The sequence below is a fragment of the Drosophila pseudoobscura genome, chromosome X, assembly GCF_009870125.1.
Source record: "Drosophila pseudoobscura strain MV-25-SWS-2005 chromosome X, UCI_Dpse_MV25, whole genome shotgun sequence".
Taxonomy (NCBI): domain Eukaryota; kingdom Metazoa; phylum Arthropoda; class Insecta; order Diptera; family Drosophilidae; genus Drosophila; species Drosophila pseudoobscura.
This window is the reverse complement of record NC_046683.1, coordinates 67186595-67201547: the sequence shown is the minus strand read 5'-3', so window position 1 is coordinate 67201547 and position 14953 is coordinate 67186595. Positions and strand designations below refer to the sequence as shown.

General features: G+C 45.5%; 6 protein-coding genes across 8 annotated transcripts; 3 read left to right on the top strand and 3 right to left on the bottom strand.

The window, feature by feature from the left end:
• Nucleotides 1-89: 89 nt before the first annotated feature.
• On the top strand, nucleotides 90-1979 carry Gr66a (Gustatory receptor 66a). Its single transcript, XM_001354155.4, has 3 exons — nucleotides 90-438; nucleotides 507-1085; nucleotides 1141-1979. Exons 1-3 carry the CDS (start codon nucleotides 123-125, stop codon nucleotides 1890-1892), a joined length of 1647 nt encoding a protein of 548 aa, XP_001354191.3. The 5' UTR covers nucleotides 90-122; the 3' UTR covers nucleotides 1893-1979.
• Sbp2 (SECIS-binding protein 2) lies at nucleotides 1639-5890 on the bottom strand. 2 transcript variants are annotated; one of them, XM_001354156.4, is made up of 4 exons: nucleotides 5763-5890; nucleotides 2533-3069; nucleotides 2254-2474; nucleotides 1639-2196 (listed from the first exon to the last, which is right to left on the bottom strand). In XM_001354156.4, exons 2-4 carry the CDS (start codon nucleotides 3060-3062, stop codon nucleotides 1970-1972), a joined length of 978 nt encoding a protein of 325 aa, XP_001354192.3. In that variant the 5' UTR covers nucleotides 3063-3069; nucleotides 5763-5890; the 3' UTR covers nucleotides 1639-1969. The 2 variants fall into 2 exon arrangements, with proteins under 2 accessions (XP_001354192.3, XP_033237533.1); XM_033381642.1 differs by lacking the exons at nucleotides 1639-2196; nucleotides 5763-5890 and having other exon boundaries at nucleotides 2362-2484; nucleotides 2533-3110.
• On the bottom strand, nucleotides 3139-5583 carry LOC4814048 (uncharacterized). Its single transcript, XM_001354157.4, has one exon. It carries the CDS (start codon nucleotides 5457-5459, stop codon nucleotides 3306-3308), a length of 2154 nt encoding a protein of 717 aa, XP_001354193.1. The 5' UTR covers nucleotides 5460-5583; the 3' UTR covers nucleotides 3139-3305.
• On the top strand, nucleotides 5745-7204 carry Arl5 (ADP-ribosylation factor-like 5). The gene has a single exon (XM_001354158.4). It carries the CDS (start codon nucleotides 6383-6385, stop codon nucleotides 6920-6922), a length of 540 nt encoding a protein of 179 aa, XP_001354194.1. The 5' UTR covers nucleotides 5745-6382; the 3' UTR covers nucleotides 6923-7204.
• Rab19 (RAS oncogene family member Rab19) lies at nucleotides 7175-8784 on the bottom strand. Of its 2 annotated transcripts, none has more exons than XM_033381643.1 (4): nucleotides 8345-8784; nucleotides 8197-8281; nucleotides 7729-7946; nucleotides 7175-7631 (listed from the first exon to the last, which is right to left on the bottom strand). In XM_033381643.1, the coding sequence occupies exons 1-4, from the start codon at nucleotides 8555-8557 to the stop codon at nucleotides 7527-7529; spliced, it is 621 nt and encodes a 206-aa protein (XP_033237534.1). In that variant the 5' UTR covers nucleotides 8558-8784; the 3' UTR covers nucleotides 7175-7526. The 2 variants fall into 2 exon arrangements, with proteins under 2 accessions (XP_033237534.1, XP_001354195.1); XM_001354159.4 differs by having other exon boundaries at nucleotides 7690-7946; nucleotides 8345-8778.
• A 1416-nt stretch (nucleotides 8785-10200) lies between these two features.
• On the top strand, nucleotides 10201-14105 carry LOC4814089 (uncharacterized). The gene is made up of 4 exons (XM_001354160.4): nucleotides 10201-10310; nucleotides 12616-12965; nucleotides 13035-13443; nucleotides 13505-14105. Exons 2-4 carry the CDS (start codon nucleotides 12617-12619, stop codon nucleotides 13785-13787), a joined length of 1041 nt encoding a protein of 346 aa, XP_001354196.2. The 5' UTR covers nucleotides 10201-10310; nucleotide 12616; the 3' UTR covers nucleotides 13788-14105.
• The last annotated feature ends 848 nt before the right edge of the window (nucleotides 14106-14953 follow it).

The following is a 14953-nucleotide window of genomic DNA, read 5'->3' as shown; positions in this document are numbered from 1 at the left end:
TGTACCCTTAAATGGAGTTATCTTTATCTAAACACCCCATAATAGATTACTAATAATGATAATAACGATTGGAGTGGGGCTGCCCTTGTAATGTGAGGCAGCAATTTAATTAGGCTAAGTGCATGGCCTGCAGACCATCCATAATATCCAGAGGGTCAGACGTTGGTCAGTCGACATTCAACATGCCGCCGGCCCAGACGGAAAGTGCGCTGCCAATGGTCCAGCCATTGCTAAAGGAATTCCAGCTACTCTTCTATATATCCAAGATTGCTGGGATACTGCCGCAGGATCTGGAGAAGTTTCGCACCAAAAATGTGCTGGAAAAGTCGCGCAATGGCATGGTCTACATGCTGGCTATGTTGATCGTCTATGTACTGCTTTACAATATACTGATTTACTCCTTCGGGGAGGAGGATCGCACCCTCAAGGCCTCGCAGAGTCAGTAGACCATTACGATTGTAGGGCAGTGGCGCCGTTATTCAACCTTGCTTCATTCCATCCCCCAGGCACCTTGACCTTTGTGATAGGGCTGTTTCTCACCTACATTGGCCTCATTATGATGGGCACGGACCAGTTAACAGCCTTGCGTAACCAGGGCCGCATTGGAGAGCTGTACGAGCGCATTCGTCAGGTGGACGAGCGTTTGTACAAGGAAAAGTGTGTGGTAGACAACAGCCACATTGGGGGACGCATTCGGTTTATGCTAATCATGACGTTCCTCTTTGAGCTCTCCATCCTGTTGGCCACGTACATCAAGCTCGTCGATTACACCCAATGGATGTCCGTTCTGTGGATTGTCTCGGCCATTCCCACTTTCATCAATACGCTGGACAAGATTTGGTTTGCTGTCTCGCTGTATGCGCTGAAGGAACGCTTCGAGGCCATCAACCAGACGCTGGAAGAGCTGGTGGCCACCCACGAGAAGTTCAAGCTGTGGCTGCGGGGCGATCATGACACTAGCAGTCGAACGCTGGACAGCTCCCAGCCACCGGAGTACGACAGCAATTTGGAGTACCTGTACAGGGAGTTAGGCGGCTTGGACATGGGCTCGCTAAAGGGATCTGGAAAGAACAAGGTGGCGCCTGGTGGGTGAACATTTTGGATATTTTTATCTTAAGTTCATTGTATGTCTGGTTTCAGTTTCCCACTCGATGAACTCTTTTGGCGAATCCATTGAGGCCTCTGACAAGGCCACTCATCATCCGATATCCGTAAATATGGCGCACGAGAGCGAGCTAAGCAACGCGTCCAAAGTGGAGGAGAAGCTAAACAATCTATGCCAGGTGCACGACGAGATCTGTGAGATTGGCAAGGCCATGAACGAGCTGTGGAGCTACCCGATTCTCTCTTTGATGGCGTATGGATTCTTAATATTCACGGCACAGCTGTATTTCCTCTACTGCGCAACACAGTTCCAGTCGATACCGTCACTGTTCCGCTCGGCCAAGAATCCTTTCATCACTGTCATTGCATTGAGTTATACGTCCGGAAAGTGTGTGTATCTCATCTACCTGAGTTGGAAGACCTCTCTGGCCTCGAAGCGCACTGGCATCAGCCTGCACAAGTGCGGCGTGGTCGCGGATGATAACTTGCTCTTCGAGATCGTCAATCATTTGTCGTTGAAGCTGCTCAATCACTCGGTGGACTTCTCCGCCTGCGGATTCTTCACTTTGGACATGGAAACGTTATACGGCGTCAGTGGTGGCATCACCAGCTACCTCATCATATTGATTCAGTTCAATTTGGCCGCCCAGCAGGCCAAGGAGGCCATTCAGACATTCAATTCGCTGAATGATACCGCCAGCTTGGTTGGCGCTGCCACTGAAATGGACAATGGTAGCTCCACTTTGTACGATCTGGTTACTACCACCATGCTAACGCCAACAGTTTGAAGATGATGCTGATGTATATTTTGTCTTGTTTGCACCTTTTCCTGCACTTATGTTCAATTTCAGCACATAAAAAACCATCACACTGCAGTCATTTGTTTGTACTCTGCTTTGGCCTCTTTCAACTCACTGAGAAGATCATTAAATATGACATTGGCCCCATCGTAATCCAAAATGGCCACACAAGAGATCTGTGCACGCTTCTGAAGGGCATAGGACAGCTCGCGTCGTAAAAGCGAGAAGCAGTAGGGCACTTTTTGCTGCTGGCACAAGTCCTTCAAGCCATCAATCGTTTCGTCCAGGCCACCTAGAAAAATACATATATCATTATTGTTTGATCCTAGAATATCTTATACGCTCTTACGTTCTCCTGGGCAAATCTCACAATCGGTGGCCATGATTAGAAATTTTACTTTTTGTATACGTAGCCGCGCTAAAGCCTCCCGGATGCCCAAAACGAAGCGAGGATGTGCCCGTGCCTTGATCTCGTTTTTGGTATAAGCGCGTTTCTGGAAGCGACTCAGATCCTTCAAGAGCTGGGTGGTTAACAGCTTAAGCTGTGGCCTGGTGGAGTTGTCGCAATAGCTGGAGGAAACTACATATGTTTTAAATTAAATACAATTATGAAATATTTAAAAGAAACCTTCTGAAGCGTCGCGAATGTATTGGATGGACTTTGTCTTGTAGATGTTCCTCTTTGGCACGGAGTTTTTCCAGTTTCTGCTCCCTTTCTTTAGAAACCTCTGTATCCAGCAACAGGCAATCCAGCTTCTTTCTGAGCTCCTCCTCGTATTTAGGGATTGGAACGTTTAACATATTTTGCTTCTTCAGCCTGCGATAGCTGCATATCATCATTTTCAATCCAGTGACCTTTTTCTTGGGATTAAGGCGAGTTTTCCCTTTGCGCTTTGCTTCATATAGGGGTTTTGTGATGGTCAGATGTGGACGCCTTAGCTTTTTAGCCTTGTTCTGCTTTTGCGTCTGTCGCGACTTGACAACAAAATCGAGGAGCGGGCATTGCAGCTGGGGCTTCTTGTGCTTATTTTTGTACTTGGAGCTGCGAGGTAGTCTTGGGGCTGTTTCTCCTTCATCCTTTTGGATTTTGTGGAACGTGTTGTGATCTATAATATTTAATTTGTCCGAACGGCGCAGCATTTTTCCGAATTTTTCCATTGTTTTCCTTCAGTGTTGGATAACGCAAAAATTAAATGTCGAGCCGAAAGAAAAAAATTCAGATCGAGATATCGAATTAGTTTGTAATATTCAATAATATTGTATTTTCTTTCTTATAGCTATGAGTGTTTAATACTTAATTAAAAACATGGTTTGGCTTTACAGTTTACGAACTACAGTCTGGTAGGAAACAACTTATCTTAAGTAAACAATGGCCTACAGAATTTAGGATGAAGGGCGATGCTATAATCTTATGCTGCGATCTATGGCTAAGTGCATATCGTTGAACTCTTTGAGATGCGAGAGTATCTGGTCGCGCTCGTGCTCATAGATCTCCCAGTATTTCAGGTACTGGCCCACATGCTTGAGTACCAAACTGCGGGCAAAGTCCAGGCAGCTTCGGACATGCTTCATCCGTCGTCGACAGCTGGCCAGCACCGATCGCAATTGCTGCTCTGGATCCAGTTGAGCGATAACAAACGCAAATACATTCTTCACATCAATCCGGACATAATTCGGAAACACGACGGATTCGGTGGGACGCGCTTCCGGAAAGACAAGCAGAGAGGGGCAGAGCGGCATGGAGAACTCCCATGGAAGATCGTTGGCCTGGCTGTCAAAGCGTATGAAATTTACGCTTGGACTCGTGAGCAACGCCGACACCTGGAGAAATGCTTGAGATAGTACGGCGGACAAGGCACAGTCTGGACGATACATGAATACCACATTCGTGGCGTTTGGCCGCTGGAGAGCCTGCAGAAGCATTTGTCGGTTGAAATAGCGATGGAAAGCCGTGTCCGGAGGTGGCAACGCGTTCTTATAAACCTTCGGTAGTGTTTTGGCATAGAACTGACGGATGAAATCCTTGAGGGCCACATACGAGAAGGGACGATCCTGCGGCATTACATGGAGGGCCTCCTCGGCCATGTCCAAAATGAAGACCTGCACCGCTGAGGAATCTCGCTCGTGGGGATGGTGGTGCTGATGCTGCTGTATGCCCAACTGCTGCAGATAGTCGCCGTATTTAATGGAATCAAAGATCACGACACCCAGAGATCGATTCTTTGGGAAATCCTCCCCAGAATTTTTCCAGATAAGTTGGCTGTACTTGGTCACCATATTGGCGATGCCAATCTTCATGGCCGGCGTGCCATGGTTGGAATGGGCGAGGCACAAATTGCGCCGGTGCAGGGCCAGCAGGCTTTCCGACTCCGTGCCCCTGCCTGCCGAGAGCTCTAGGTGGTTCTGGTGGGTGTAGTGTAGCCAGGCATAATTGAGGTACTTGTTGATTCTATAGTAGTTGGCCAGAGTCGCAGCATTCAGCTGCCAGGCTCTGTAGCATTGCTTGCCACGTTGTTCTCTATCCTCAGAGGTTTTTTCATAAAGTTCCGCTGGCATTTGCAACAGGGAATCTACGTTTGCATGGCTGTCGTCTTTGGCCCAATACGAATCACAGCTGTCTGTCTGTTTTTTCAGCTCGGAAGCCATTTCTTTGACCATTACCATGGGCATGGCACTCTGATGGCTCTGATGCATCCTTACGCCCATGGCCAGCACGGGAGTGTAGCGCGCCTTCAAAGCTATTGTCGTTGGGGTTCCATAACCATTCGAAAAGAACACCAGACTCTTGAGGGTATGACGTACCCATCGGACTATGCCCAAAGCTCGCCAGTCACTGGACGATGTGTTAAACGTATGCACACCATTCCTGCTGTCTATGACAACCAACTGCGGCAGTGTGACGTCTTCCCCTTTCAACATGCTCTTTGCACTCTTTCCAAAGTTAAGGGCGAACCGTATATTCCTTTCGGGATCGAACTCCAGCCAACAGACAGCGGCCGCTATATAGCGTTTGTATGCCAGACTGTCTGCAGAGTCCAGGAGCGCCAGGACAACAGCATCTGAGTGTTTCCTCAGTCCTGCCAGCTCCAGGCTGGTGTGCACCCGATCGACGGGCTCGATCAGATAGTTCATGAACCGTGCGAGATCCTCAAAGTTCCATTCTCCGGAGTATTGAAGAATATTTCGTTGGTTGTAGCGCACTATCAGAGTGGGCCACTTGTCCGGATAGCCGCCAGCGCCAACTACTCCTGGATTTGGCACGTGAGTGCTGCTGCAATTGCACTGGAAATGCCAGCAGTCGACGGCCCCGAAGAACGCATATTCGTGGTAATAGTGTGCCAGTCCATCGTAGAGCGTTTTGGCTTGCTTGGCCTCACTCGACCAGGACACGTAGTGGAAAATCATCGCAATCTCGAAGTCAGATGCCCCGGCTCTGACTTGTGGCACGCTGCGACCAGGACACTCGGCGATAGGCGCCTGCTCCCGCCTTGACGTTTGGGCCTCTGTGAAGCAGACAGCGAGAACCAGCAGCACCAGGTTTAAAAATAAACACATTTTTGGAAGAACGTAGCCGGTGTGCTGGCTAATTTAATAATGCAAAGAGCACCATATGATTGCAAATCGGTGGAAACTCTGGCCACACCACTGAGTGTTCATACCGAATACTGACAAACAGGCTTCAGATCACCTGTCACATTATAACCTTATAAATGATAAAAATACTTTTAGACTTTATAATGTTATGTTGATAGATAAATAAGGGATCATAATTTTCAATAACTATACATATACATTCAAATTCCAACGGATAATTTCTATCAAAGCTACGGCCGCACTGAAAACATCTAACAACCCTACCTTTACTGCACAGCCGATATCGATCACAGACAAACACAACACTGACCAGCGCATATGCGTTAATTAATCACTTTTACTGTTTACTTTTTTAATATAAACTGCGTTAATTAAATTAAAAATTTGTGCAACAAGAACCAACTACGACGCGAAAACGAAGCTAAAATCTCATAACAGCTCCCAGCAGTCGTTATAGTCGTGCACCGCCAATCCGTTCTAGCACTCGAGGAAATCTGTGAAGTGAACCTGAAGCAAGGCCTCTCCGCTCTGAATCTTTGGCAATCACAAAACACAAGTGTTTGTTGGAATGCATATGTAAATTCATTCGAGGAGAGTATCGGAGCGAGCGCATATATAATTTACAGTTTGGCCTTCCACTTTCCAACCACAACAACAAAGCAGCTACGACCATACACACACACACACTCACTCACTCGCTCTCACACTCTCACACTCTCGCACTCACGAACGCACTAATAGTCACACAGAGCAGAGTGAGAGAGATAACCTGGTGTGAGGAAATCACCGTCATCACCTGTCCCCCAGCCCAGTCCAGATTTTGAATTGAAACAAGTAGAAAACGCACTGCGCGTACAGAACAGACAGCGGACCACCATTGAAATATGGGGCTTTTACTCTCCCGCTTATGGCGAATGTTTGGGAACGAGGAACACAAACTGGTGATGGTGGGCCTCGACAATGCGGGAAAGACGACCATCCTGTACCAGTTCCTAATGAACGAGGTGGTCCACACGAGTCCCACCATCGGATCCAATGTGGAGGAGGTTGTGTGGAGAAACATACACTTTCTGGTGTGGGACCTCGGCGGGCAGCAGAGTTTAAGGGCCGCCTGGAGCACATACTACACAAACACAGAGCTGGTGATCATGGTCATAGACTCAACGGACCGGGAGCGGCTGGCGGTGACTCGAGAAGAGCTGTATCGCATGCTCCAGCATGAGGACCTGAGCAAGGCCAGCCTTCTGGTCTATGCCAATAAGCAGGATCTGAAGGGATCGATGTCGGCGGCCGAAATCTCACGGCAACTGGACCTGACCTCCATCAAGAAGCACCAGTGGCACATCCAGGCGTGTTGTGCGCTTACTGGGGAGGGCTTGTATCAGGGTCTGGAGTGGATCGTTCAGCGCATCAAGAACAAATGACAGGCCACTGTAGCGTACGACCATAGCTAATAATTGTAGAAGGGTAATCCAATTTTTTTGTAAATGTAAAGCCACATAATACTGAGAAAAGGGTGTAACAGACTTTAAGCGTTTCGCCGATTGTTTAAAAAGTTGTTGCCAAGCCAATTTTATTAAGTGTATAAAATAACGACCCCTCAATGATGAAAATTTACGAGTGTACGAGTATGATAATGATAATGTCTAAGATCTAAGCCAATTAACTACTTCCAATAAAATTACAAAAAAGAGTTTATTTCGAAACTGTTTTCGTATTAAATTGAATACAGAATTGGACGTATCTTTCCTCTCTTCAAACATTGCCTTCTAATTGACATTGTTAGCGCGATTCACTTGTTTGTTGATGTGTGAGATTGATTTGTACTCTATCGTCTAAAATAAATACATGGTTGTGTATAGTTAGTATTTAAATTAAAAGGCTTACTCGCATCCGCCAGTAAGTAACCCGAAAAAAGTTTTAGGATTAGGTTTAAATATTAGAAAACTAAATATATAGCCACATGAACAGTTTGATCACAAAACGTAAAAGCAAAATAAAACAATATAAAAACGGTGATGCTTAAGTTTAAGTGAGATTACAGGAGCTGCTGCAACTCTTCAGGGGTTTCCCTTGGCCTAGGGTGATGGTGTTCTCTTCCACTGCCTCCACATTGTTGGCATCGTGTTGGCGCTGCAATGGAAATACAAGCATTAATGATTGATTCAGAATAAAAAAAGCCAGAGCACACCTTAAGTTCGGTGGCCAGGCAGCGGAAGGCATCCTCTACATTCATGTTCTCCTTAGCGGACGTTTCCATCACAAAAAGGATTTCAGGTATATATTGACACATTTGGCGAGCCTCTTCAAAGTCAACCTCGCGCTCCGTCTCCAGGTCGCACTTGTTGCCAATCAATATAATCAGCACATTCGACGCCGTGTATCTACGCACCTCCTCGATCCACTTTTGCAGATTGGAGAAGGAAGACCTCTTTGTAATGTCATAAACTGCAGCGAAAACAATTACAAATTAATAAGCTAATAATATGTATGTATCTGCACATGTGCGGCACTTGAGAAGATAACAAGACTGCCAGCAGAGAGAACGCTATTAAAATCAATTCCTCGCAATAAAATTAAAGCGTGGCGAGGCGCTTGTTATCAGCGAATCACGTCGTTCCTCGACAGGAGCTCCACTACTGATAGCGCCGAGGCAGCATGACAAATGAATGGGCGTATCCGAAAGATACCGACTCACCAATTAAGACTCCGTTGGCAGACCGATAATAGCTCTGCGTAATTGTGCGAAACCTCTCCTGGCCAGCCGTGTCCCAGATTTGTAGCTGCAGGGATATGATTCATTATTATCAACTTCAAATGACGCGACCGACCACCCTTTCACATACCTTAATTTGTTTTGCCTCAACTTCTATGGTTTTCATGGAAAAGTCCACTCCAATCGTATTGCCATGTCGCTCTATGTAGTTTCCCGTCTTGAACCTGTCCACTATGCAGGTTTTTCCCGTCCCACAATCTCCGATCAGGACAATTTTGAACAGGAAGTCAAAGTTCTCCTCGTTGGGCAGTGCCATCAAAGTCTGTGGGTTACGGGCCGACATTATGCCTGGCCGATGTCGTGTGTTGTGGATGGCAATGGAGGGAGTTTCTGAGAGTTTTTTTTCCAATGAAAAATGAAAACAAAGATTGAATAAATGCACTTGATAGAGATGATAGATACGCAGCTGTTCGACCTATCGCTGTCCAATCGTTATTTGGCACATCGCTAAGAAGAACGATAAGTGGGCAAATCGGTTCGTTGATTTTTGAATTATTTTTGTATAAATAAAAATGGAATAATAGTTGACTGTTGACAATATTTGCTTATCCTATTCAGTCCTGCAATACATTTCAAAATAGAAATCTATTGGAAAGATCTTATCATTACGTAAGAAAGTCATAAATGTTGGCTATTTATTTAAATGAGGCAATAGATTCAGCAATAGCAAATGGAAAGCACTTGTGCGTGTGAATTGATGTACGAGTACATCAATTTAATTGAAGCTACCATCACGTACATAGGTCAGGTTTTCTGATAACGTTTGCGTTTGTCTCCAACCCAATAAATTTTCACCACGTACCCTAATGATGGCTAACAAATTAGCTTTATTGAGTGATAAATATTTATAGTTATTGTGAAATTTTCGTCATATTTTCCCCAATGCAATTTTAATTGACTTTCCATCCAAATAGAGACCTTGACCCACATCCAAGCTTCTGCTTCTACTTCTACTTCTAGATGTGGAGGAGACTCACTTTCAAACCGCAGCGGAAGCTGAGGCTCCACTCACGGTACAAAACATGTTATATGCACATCTGGATCTGTCTTTGTATCTGCATCTGTGTATGCAAAGTAGCTGACTTGCTGACCAACTGCTTCGATTGCCAAGCGACTTGGAAACCGCATCCCAGATTCGGCTGTGCTGTGTACGCACTGTCGCATCCATTTCGCATGGAAAGTTTAATTGCTGCAAGCCAAAGTCGGGGCCAAAGTCTAGGCCTGAGAACTTGTCTGTGCTCACGATCCACGATTAGGCCTGCCTGTGGTGTTTTGATTTTGATGGACGATGTCCAGAGTGAAACTAATTGCGACCCAGATCTGTTCAGGGAAAACCCTCACGATGACTCATGACTGAAATGCCAGGAAGTGTTCCTCACAGACTCCTCACAGATGGAGTCGCAATTCACTTCACGAAACCACTCTCTGGCTTATCACCCATTACTCGCTGTTCGCTCTTAGCTGAAAGAAAATCAAACACCAAATTGGCAACTTCACACAGAAACCCCCACACAGGAGATCAGATATTTCTGTCTTTTATACTGGTTTGCTGTTTCGGCTGGCGAGTGGCTTCTGCTTTTGCTTCTGCCTCGGACTCCATGCCATGCCTCTTCTGCTGGCGGCTTGGCTTCCTCTTCTTGGCTCATTGTGGTTTTCGGTTTCGGCCCGTTCGTCGTTGCTTTTTATCGTTGGCCCCGGCCGCTGTCCGCTTTAGTTGAATTTCAAACCTTTGCTCGCGCGGTTGTTGGAGCGGGTCCTCATAAAAAGCAAAAGAAACCGAAATGTATTGAAGCTACTCCTTCTAGAAAAGGACCAGCACAACTCGTGTATAATAAAAAGTGAAAAACGTGTTGAGATATCTTCATGACTCAAACATTAGAAAAGACCAACTTGATCTTCCGTTGAACTCTGCGAGAAGAGACTCTGCGAGAAGAGGCCAGACTATAGGAACTTTCAGCGGGAAAACGCAAATAGGACAAGCGGCAAGTCCAAGTTCAACTCGAAGATCGTTCCCAACCGATTGAGCAGAGTCTTATGTAAGCTCTCTTCCTCTGAAAGAATGTACCAAAAAAACAAACAACCAAAAAAAAACCAAAAAAAAATTACATTACCTAATTGTCATGCATCCAGCGTTAGCTTGATTCAACTTTCTATACCATCCCTCGATATCTGATATCTGATACGAGTGCTATTTTTTGTGTGATGTTTGATTGATTTCCTCGCACATGCCGAGCACGCACTGGACGACACCACTTGCACTTTCCTTTGTCAAAATGCCTTTCGCAATCATTTGCTGGATTTCTAATTAATTATTCAGTGCCAGTGACAGTCCCAGTCCCTGTTCAGTGCGCGGGTGCAACGTGCCTGCCCAAAAAACAAAAGACATGAGCGACGAACTCGTGGTTACTTGGTTGGTTTTTTTTTTGTTTTTTTTTTTATTTATATTTTTTTTATTGGGGTAAATGGGATAAAATAATCAAAATTATCAGTGGAATTTTGTTGATTCCACCAATGTGTTGTACAAGTGTCTCTACTCCACTCACCTGCTGACCTAATTTTCGGTTTCATTGCAAAAATTAAGTAAATTACTTTATGTCGCGCCACAAACGAAGTATCGTATCGTATCCCACTGATTATTGTTGAAGTAAAAACACTCTTTGGATTCTGAGAGCGGACAATCAGACAGGCAGACAGACAGACATACGGACAGACGGACGTGGATGGACACTCTTCCGCCCATACTTAGCGATTTCCAATTAAAGCTCAGCTGCACTAATTCGCCATAAGCTGCAAAGGCTTTTCTCTCAATCTCAGTCTCAATTCTCACTTCTCGACCGGCATTCCAACCTGACATTTGTTGCGTGTTTGTTGTAAATGTCTGCCATGCTACTGTCGAAAGGTAGAGAGACTATCACATGAAGAGTGTTGCAGATATAAATCGAGATACAGGTACAGATAGTTTATATTTGCTTCCTGAAAGGCATACAAACTTCGACTCTGTTTTTTCTGCTATTTTTCTTTTGCTGATTTCCTATAGAAATCAAAATGAATCCTTGGTCATAAGCGAGAGTCAAAGAAAAGGCGTCTCACTGTCGCTGTGTGTCAACTGCATTTGGGTTTGTGTTTAGATTTGGATTTGGAGAGAGACTGCGACTCCTCGTTCTGGGTAATGGAACGCACTTGCCCAGTCAGTGGTGTCTGCAACTGTCAGCAGTCCACTCCTCCTTTCAGCCTAGTCAGTGGCCCCATTTTCATTTTCACGTCCATCATTTACACTGCAATTAATCCCATCTGAATTTTATGTGTATTCTCATGTGTGTACAGGCACGCCCATCGGCTGTACACCTGTCTGGTCTTGGCAGCGTATTTGTTTAGGCCTAATTTGCGTGAATCCAAGTCTCCAATAAGGAGAAACTCCGGTGGCCAACCTTTGAATTATTCGGACTAGAATGTTTGGTCTAGAAAGCTGGTGCTGGTGCTGGTGCTGCTGTGAAACCTGCCACCCGAATGGCCATCAAATTGTAGCCTTGAGAAAGTGCAACACAGAATATGGTTAGGCTCTAATCATGGCCTACACTTCAGGCCTCCTTCTACATGGTCTTTGCCGCCTTCAAGTGGTGCTCCGAACCGGCTCCCTAGCTGGCTGGCTGGCAGCTAGAGTTCTCCACTTTGTTGCATCATTGGATACTGCTCTGCTGCATTCCGAGTAAAAGTGCGTTGTGAAACGAGAGATCAATTTGTAGTGCTCTCTATTTGGACTGGGTTCCTTACGGGGTGAAATCTTCAACAGGTTTGGTTTAGAATGATAAATCAATTTTCTGGGATATGCTTTCACTGAATACACACGCACACAGATCTCAGATCCATTGCATTGCCAATTCCTAATCTCGAGCTCTGCTTAATGGGGATTTTTATAGCTGTTTTTGGTTTTTTCAAGAGTCGTAATCAGAATTCAAGCTTGCAGGCCTAACGGGGCATATGCAGTTGCTGGAACAATGCCAGATCTCTGCTAGTGGAGAGGAGCTTTCCCAAAAAAACAAACGAGACACGTTCGACAGGGAAACCAGTTGCCAGTGGATCTGCTGGTCCATCGAGTCATCGAGTGGAGGGGTTAAGAGCTGGATGAGAATGCAGAATGGGGTGTGCAAGAGTCGCCAGTGGATGTTATACAACTGTTGAATAATGATAGCCATTTGTTTTAGCAGTTCCATTTGGGAGCTAGCTCCCCCAGCAAGCTCGTTGTCCAAGTCTTTGGTTTGCAACTAATGCTCCATAAAGAGAGTAATCATCTAAGGATTAGTATCTCTAATCTCTAATCACTTCCTCAATCGTATTCTCCAGCATGGAGCTGCGCAACATATCAGGCGGCCGCCTACTGCTTTTAATGATGCTGCTGCTGCCAATCCTCTGCTTATGTCAAGGCACATCAACGCTTCATCGACAGGCGGATGCACAAGATTTGGCGGCCGCACAGCTGGCGGATGTGGAGGCTGAGGCCCAGACAGACGTCGACGCGGATCCAGATGCACCGCACATACGCAAGAAGCGTCTGATTTGGATTACGGACGACGGACGGCTGGCACTGCCGCCGGGCACCTCACTGACATTCACGCCGACGATTGCCATGCCACTGGTGCGGCATCCACCTGAGGGCTTCTTCTCCAACCTGACCATCAGTTTCCCAGTCACAAGTGAGTCGTTGTCCGCTCTCCAATAATTATTCACTTATCTTTGGTTTACCCCAATATCAATCTATGCAGTTGACTTTGACAAGCTGGGGCTGACAGATAATCAGAATCCCTTGGGAGATCTGCCGCCACTGTTTTCTCGCTCCTTTGGTCACGAGGCGGGGCACATGGTAGGCGAATATGTGGCAAGGTATCTCCACGTGCAACGCCGCAAGCGGGATCTCAGCGAGCAGCGCAGCCGGAGCGAGGACTCACAATTCAGGGTGCACGACGAGGGGCCAACGTTCCCGGATCTGCCCGCTGGAATGCAGCATATCTTCCACGGCGGAGAAAGGGTGCTCCTCTATGGAGTGGTGGAGGATTTTCTATCCACATTTGGCATGGATGGAAAGGCGTGTCTTCTGCGCACCATCTGCGAGATGCATTCCCGTAGTTTGGAGAAGTTCGGAGTCTTCGGAGAGATGACCAAATTGTTCTTAACGTGAGTACGATAATTAATTCTTTCAATATAAATGGAATGATACTAATGATCCTCATTTTAGGGTCACGGAATCGCCTTTTTCCGATCTAGTGCCCGACTACGTGCAGGCGCAAAGAGTGGGCGAAGGTAAGCAGGCACCTGGAGAATGCTTCCCCTACTTCAAGGCCTGTCCAAAGAGCATCTTCAAAGCGCTGGCCAGCAAATACGCCAAGCCATCCACATCCTCGAGCCCCACCAAAGCGAAAAGGAGGACGACCACCGTTCGACCCACGGGAGAGTATCACGAACAGCAGGCACTACAGCTGCCTGCCAGTCGGGACAGCAATAATGATGTCTATATGTAGAGCAAACCAGAAAAAAAGAAAAACTCCCATTGTTGACCTCGTTTAGGGATAGTTTTGAGCGGGCAGTCCGAACCAAAAGGTTGTGTTGCCCATGAATTGCGTGAACATGCAGAGTCATTTGTCTGTAATTAACATTTACTAATTAATTTATTATTATTTTTATTTTTTTTGTATTTATTGTTAGTCATAGGCGTTGTTAACTGCTTAGTATATAGCTCTGTTTCGTGCTGAAGTGAAGCCTGTAAATAATTGCAATTGTGGCATATTATCCCCCCGCCCAACAAATCCCCGTAACAAATGAACATAGAATAAATTCTGAGTAACAAATGTGTGGCCACAGCCGTTTATATATCGAATTTGGTTTGCTGGCCGGTGCTTTACGTATACGTAATGTGGGAAAGCGTGTACCTGATTTCTTGCCCTAAATGATGCTAAACAACTGCTTCAGATGATCCACGTGGATGCATTTGATATAGTACAACATTGTGACATTCTGCACAACGCTGTCCAGGGCCATTGCATCGTGCATCCAGCGCTGCCGATGATGCAACCCAAGGGTGGTGGAAATTTGATATGTCGCTTATTTATTGCACATGCGGCATTTGACTGAATATCACTGAATGATTTCAAACTACCGCCATTTCTAACTGCTGTCCCTTTACCAATACTGTAGCTTTCGGTAGCTTTCAATCTGAGAGAGTTCGCTAGCAAGCGAACTAGCAATCACTTCTGCTAGTTCCATAGCAAGCAGCATGTACATATATGTACATAGCAGCCAGCTTTAAAGCTGGTAAATTGGTATGTAGATTTCATTTAAAAACAAGTAACGTCACATTAAGTGACCGATGCAATTGATATGCAATTGCTTCGATGTCCACGTCCATCTCAAAAGTTCCCAAAAGGCCAGCCCATCTGTAATTGTTCCATAGCAGGACTCTTTGATAGTTTTAGAACCACTCATATAACTGATTTTTTTTAAAATAACATCTTAAATAGATTGTAGCTGTTGACATTTTACAATTCAATCAAAAGTATTTCTTAAATATAGTCAGTCATGTATAAAACTGAGTCATAAATCGCATACAATTATGTGTTTATTCCTGAGGGTCTAGATAGTACTTACAACCGAATATAAAAATCGAACAAAATGATTAACGATCAAGGGC